The sequence below is a fragment of the Penaeus vannamei genome, chromosome 29 (genome assembly GCF_042767895.1).
Source record: "Penaeus vannamei isolate JL-2024 chromosome 29, ASM4276789v1, whole genome shotgun sequence".
NCBI lineage: Eukaryota > Metazoa > Arthropoda > Malacostraca > Decapoda > Penaeidae > Penaeus > Penaeus vannamei.
Genome location: NC_091577.1, coordinates 869635 through 872134, shown reverse-complemented (window position 1 = coordinate 872134; position 2500 = coordinate 869635). Strand labels below are relative to the sequence as shown.

Below are 2500 nucleotides of genomic sequence, written 5' to 3'. Positions count from 1 at the left end.
AACGACGTCCCTTGGTTCTCAGTTCCAGCAGCCTGGTCGCCAACAGCCTCGGTGACAACTCTCTGTTAAGCCCTGTTGCAGAGCCTCTACTGTCGACTTTCGGGAAGTCTGAGGACTTGGCCGACAGAGGAATGACGCTTTTTGACAGGTTTCTGAAGGGACAGATCACAAAAGAAAAGAAGAAAGCGACTTCCAATTTGTGAATTTGTGACTTTCAATAATAAAATAATAATTGCTTTGTTACCTAGTTCTTAAAAATCCAAAATAATACATACGTGCCACTGGATGCTGTTGGTGAGCATATAGTTCTATAACAGCAATAATGTCTATATAACTATATGATTATGATGAACTAACATCATTTAAACGAAGGGAGCAGGGAAAAGATGCCAAGGAAAGATACATTTGTATCTAATCATCCGGGGTCATCATCTGTCCTTTTGATGCGTTGTGTTTTTTAACATATTAACAACCTGGGACTATTATTGGTCATTGAATTGCGGATTTATTATCGTTGCACACGGCCCTAAATTATTTCATCTTTATTCTCAGAATGTCCTGGAAGAATAATCCATATATGAATATTCATCGTTTCTCTATTGTACATGTTATAAGTTTTCACCCGTTGCTTTTCTCTGCATTCGTCTGGTGATTTTTTCTGAATGTCCGGTTTTCATTCTTAATTTCCCGGTAGCAGGGAAAGGGAAAGGGAAATGTCCAACAGAAAAAAGTCCAACTTAGTGATCAAGTGTATATATTACAGGGCAATGGCGTGTACAAACGCAGGCTAAAACATTTATTCTATGTTCTCAGACGACAACATTCGCATTAGAGTGGGCGGCGACGCCAGGCCGAGCCATCAGCAGAAGTCCTCGTAGATGGTTGGGTCAAGGTTCGCCAGCAACTCTCCGTCGTAGCAAGAGGCGCCAGGGGAGATGAGGCTCATGTAGGCGGAGTTGGTGACGAGCCACGCGATCTCGCAGCCGCATCCGAGAGGGTTATCTGGGAGGAAAAGGGAATTCGACTCGGTAGCCCCTGGATGGCTTCAGCCCTTGATACAGCCCAGACAAAGAAAGAGGAAGGGAATGGAGATGGAATAGTTAAAAGCAAATGCAAAATAGAAAAGATGAAAAGGAAAGAACGCAGACTAAACAAGATGAAAGAGAAATAAAACCGTGAAAAGGGAATTCGACTCACCGTCAATTTCGAGCGTGGCTCCTGCTGACAGGAAAGCCCCGAAAACGTCCTCGTCAAGAACTGTCAGCGAATTCTCGTTAAGATAAACGTCACCGTCGCCAAGACCTTGAAGTAAAAAGCATCAGTGAATTCATTATATATATATATATATATATATATATATATATATATATATATATATATATATATATATATGTCTGTAAACTCAAAATAGAAATTAATGAATGTTTTCTGAGCCTATGTTTTTGAACGTGTAAATTGATGTTCGTATATAAATTTGTACAGATTACAGTGCGTTCAGTCTTAGGAAAAGAAAAACTAGCAACTCATTCCGCAGTATTCTGATTCGGCAACTGTCGAGAAAAAATACTGTGATGTGAAGGAATGAACAAAAAGATATAAGACTGAAGAAAATTCCGATATATGTAAACATAAATAATAAGTGTCAGCTGATTAGAATAAAAGAGAGAATCCGGAGTGAGTTGTTCTTCCTTTCCTGACTTTGGACTTCCTATATGCTTCAGTCGATTTACATACAAACGTAAATTTACACGTTCAAGATATAGGATCTAGAAATATGCATTCCTTTCTGCTTTGATGACACAATGTGCAATAAATCCCCAATGCTTGTGTTCAAATATAAGACAAATACAGCGACAGAATCATACCTGTAATGGCACCAACCGCAATTTTATTAATGTTGTTATGGTCAAGGGAAAGGATCCCGTGTCCATGGAACTCTATTGCTCCGGCAGGAATTTCACTCAGGCGGTTGAAGGAGAGAAACAAATAGCGAAGGTGGGGAAGATCCGTAAAGGTTCCTGAAAAGGAACATGCAATAATCAAAATGGAAATGGATCAAGATGCACAGTAATTAAATAATGAACCTAATATACATACATAAATATATGTGTGTGTATACATAGATATGTATATATATATATATATATATATATATATATATATATATATATATATATATATATATATATATATATATATATATATATATATATATATAAACATATTTATGTATATACATACACATATTTATGTATATATCTATGTATATATATGTATATACACACATATATATGCATATATATGCACACACACACACATATATACATATATGTATGAAAATATATGTATATATATGCACACACATGATATTAGCTGTAGTAGTGATAATAATTATGGTTATATAATAATGATATTAAAGGAATGATCTCAAGATCGATAATGATAATAATGATATCGTAAATAACTGCGAGAAAGATTAACAGCATCAGCTGCAATAGCA

The 2500-nt window shown here is 36.1% G+C and overlaps 1 protein-coding gene across 1 annotated transcript in view; it reads right to left on the bottom strand.

Moving 5' to 3' along the window:
• Positions 1–781: 781 nt before the first annotated feature.
• Positions 782–2500, bottom strand: part of LOC113830448 (oplophorus-luciferin 2-monooxygenase non-catalytic subunit-like) — a 3330-nt gene continuing 1611 nt past the window's right edge. Inside the window, exons 2-4 of the mRNA XM_070142156.1 lie at positions 1866–2018; positions 1198–1302; positions 782–1002 (exon numbers count right to left, since the gene is read on the bottom strand). Coding sequence (XP_069998257.1) covers positions 860–1002; positions 1198–1302; positions 1866–2018 — 401 coding nt within the window. The 3' untranslated portion in view covers positions 782–859. The remainder of the gene's footprint in view (positions 1003–1197; positions 1303–1865; positions 2019–2500) is intronic.